General features: G+C 55.9%; 1 protein-coding gene across 2 annotated transcripts in view; it reads left to right on the top strand.

The window, feature by feature from the left end:
* Positions 1 to 2500, top strand: part of LOC146287665 (teneurin-1-like) — a 107872-nt gene that overhangs the window by 94296 nt on the left and 11076 nt on the right. For both annotated transcript variants that reach the window (XM_084698901.1, XM_084698902.1), the window contains 3 exons: positions 311 to 677; positions 984 to 1494; positions 2307 to 2479. In XM_084698901.1, coding sequence (XP_084555027.1) covers positions 311 to 677; positions 984 to 1494; positions 2307 to 2479 — 1051 coding nt within the window. The remainder of the gene's footprint in view (positions 1 to 310; positions 678 to 983; positions 1495 to 2306; positions 2480 to 2500) is intronic.

The following is a 2500-nucleotide window of genomic DNA, read 5'->3' on the forward strand; positions in this document are numbered from 1 at the left end:
CCATGGAGCTCTTTATTCTAAATCTGTGTCCTCCACTCTGTCCCCTGGCTGCTTGGTGGGAGCACAAGTCAGACAGTGACCTTACAGTGACATTTCTGATCTAACACCACTTACAGCTGGCTCTCCCAACAGCCCCCCTGTCTGTAGCCTCATTATTTATCCCCATGCTGTTCTCCCTGTGGCAGCTTCTGCCACGTGTCAGACGACCACGTCGTCATCTCAAACCAGAGCAGCCGCCTTGGAGCCCGCGTCCGTAACGGTCAATCTCGCTAATCCCGTTGAATCTCGTTTCTTCTTCTCAACTCTCCAGGTGCGTCTGGAGTGGCCGACGTCGCTGGCGGTCAGCCCCATGGACAACTCCCTGTACGTCCTGGACAACAACATCGTCATCCAGGTGTCGGAGAGCGCCCAGGTTCGCATCGTGGCCGGCCGGCCCATCCACTGTCAGGTACCGGGCATCGACCACTTCCTGGTGAGCAGGGCAGCGATCCACTCCACCCTGGAGGCGGCCAAGGCCATCGCCGTGTCCCACGAGGGCGTGCTCTACGTGGCCGAGACGGACGAGAGGAAGATCCACCGCGTGCAGCAGGTCACCACCAACGGGGAGATCTCTGTGGTGGCGGGCGGGCCCAGCGACTGCGACTGCAAGATCGACCCCAGCTGTGACTGCTTCTCCGGTGGGTCCCCAAGGGCCTGCCCCCCCCTTTCTACCCCCCGCTAGGTCACCAGGGCAACCCTGGGATCGTCCAGAGACAAGCCGAGACGCTGTCAGTTGGGACGGTTTAGGAACCCCCATCCCTCATGTTGATCTGTGCGAATGGCTTGTCAAAGCACATGTGTGTCTTTTGGCAATGAAGTGAGATATGTAAAAATGTTCTCAAGTTACATCACCACTAAAAATGAAACCTGCGTGTGATAGAGTTGTTTCGATGTTTTGAATAGTACAGATGACTGTTGAACCTCCTCCTCCGTTTGCTCATCAGGAGACGGAGGCTACGCCCGCGACGCCAAGCTGAAGGCGCCGTCCTCGCTGGCCGTTTCCCCCAACGGGACGCTCTACATCTGCGACCTGGGCAACATCCGCCTCCGCGCCCTCTCCCCCAACCGGCCGCGCCTCAACCCTGCCGGCTTGTTCCAGGTCACGTCCGTGGTCGACCAGGAGCTCTACCTCTTCAGCGCCAACGGCACGCACCTGCACACGCTCAGTCTGGTCACCAGCGACTACCTCTACAACTTCACCTACACCGGGGACGGTCAGCTGACCTCCGTTGTCGCCGGCGACGGCAGCACCGTGCATGTGCGCCGCGACGCCCACGGCGTGCCCCTCTGGCTGCTGGTGCCCGGTGGCCAGGTGTACTGGCTCACCGTCAGCAACGCCGGCCTCCTCAAGAAGGTCTCGGCCCTCGCTCACGACCTGGCGCAGATCAGCTACCATGGCAACTCGGGTCTCCTGGCAACCATGAGCAACGAGAACGCGTGGACGACGGTCTATGAGTGAGTTCAGCTGCCGTCGTCATTGTCATCTCACCCTGAACCCTGTAAACCCTCCAGTCATCCTTCACATGGAGGGGCTCTGTCGTGGACGTGCTGTCGTCAAGACGCCCTGCACACCTTATATGGGCAGCCATCCGAACATGATTCTTTTTACACATATATTCCTATTTCAAAGGGATTTGAATGGTATAAACAATTAATGTCTGCATGCTGGATTACATTGTTATGTGCAGAATGATGGTCTTTGTAATTGGGGCAGTTCCACATGCGGGGCTTATTAAAAAGGTCTCCTTTTTGTTAGTGGTTCAAAGGCTGGGAGAGTAGAGACTGGTGTGACTCTATAAAATGTTTGCGTAGGCATTTTGAGGGATTTCTTCAGGAGCTCCGTGGGTTTAAAATCCACTGAAACGTCAGGAGCAAAGAATCCTTTCACTCCCTCTTTATTCCCCTCTCTTTAATTTAGTTTGATCGGCAGTACAACCGATTTTTTTCCCATTGTGCGACCGCAGGAAAAAGCGCACATCCACTCCAACCCCATTTTAAGGCTGTCCTCAGTGTCCTGCTGCAGTGCTGCTGATGGAGGTCACCACTCTCATGTCTGCCTCAGCCCCTTCGTCACAGTGCCCCCCAGTGGTCAGGCTGTGGAAACACAGGAAGACCTTCAAACAGACTAGGATATCTCAGCTTGATTATTTTTTCCGACCACTCTGCAGCCTTATCTCACCAGATGTCTCTGAAGTAGACCAAGGGTGGGATCACGCTGTGTGTGTGTGTGACCGTGTGTGTGTGTGACTGTGTCTGTTGTTCCCCAGGTACAACTTGGACGGTCACCTCATCAATGTCACCTTGCCAACGGCTGAGGTCAGCAGCTTTCAGGGCACCATGGAGAGGTCTGTGAGGGTGGAGGCTGACACGTCCAGCCAGGAGAGGTTCATCACCGCCACCAACTTCTCTGCCTCGAGCACCATCTACACGCTACGCCAAGGTAGCAGTAAGTGGTTCACCT

The sequence above is a fragment of the Hypomesus nipponensis genome, chromosome 5 (assembly GCF_054491055.1).
Source record: "Hypomesus nipponensis isolate SF chromosome 5, ASM5449105v1, whole genome shotgun sequence".
NCBI classification, from domain to species: Eukaryota; Metazoa; Chordata; class Actinopteri; order Osmeriformes; family Osmeridae; genus Hypomesus; species Hypomesus nipponensis.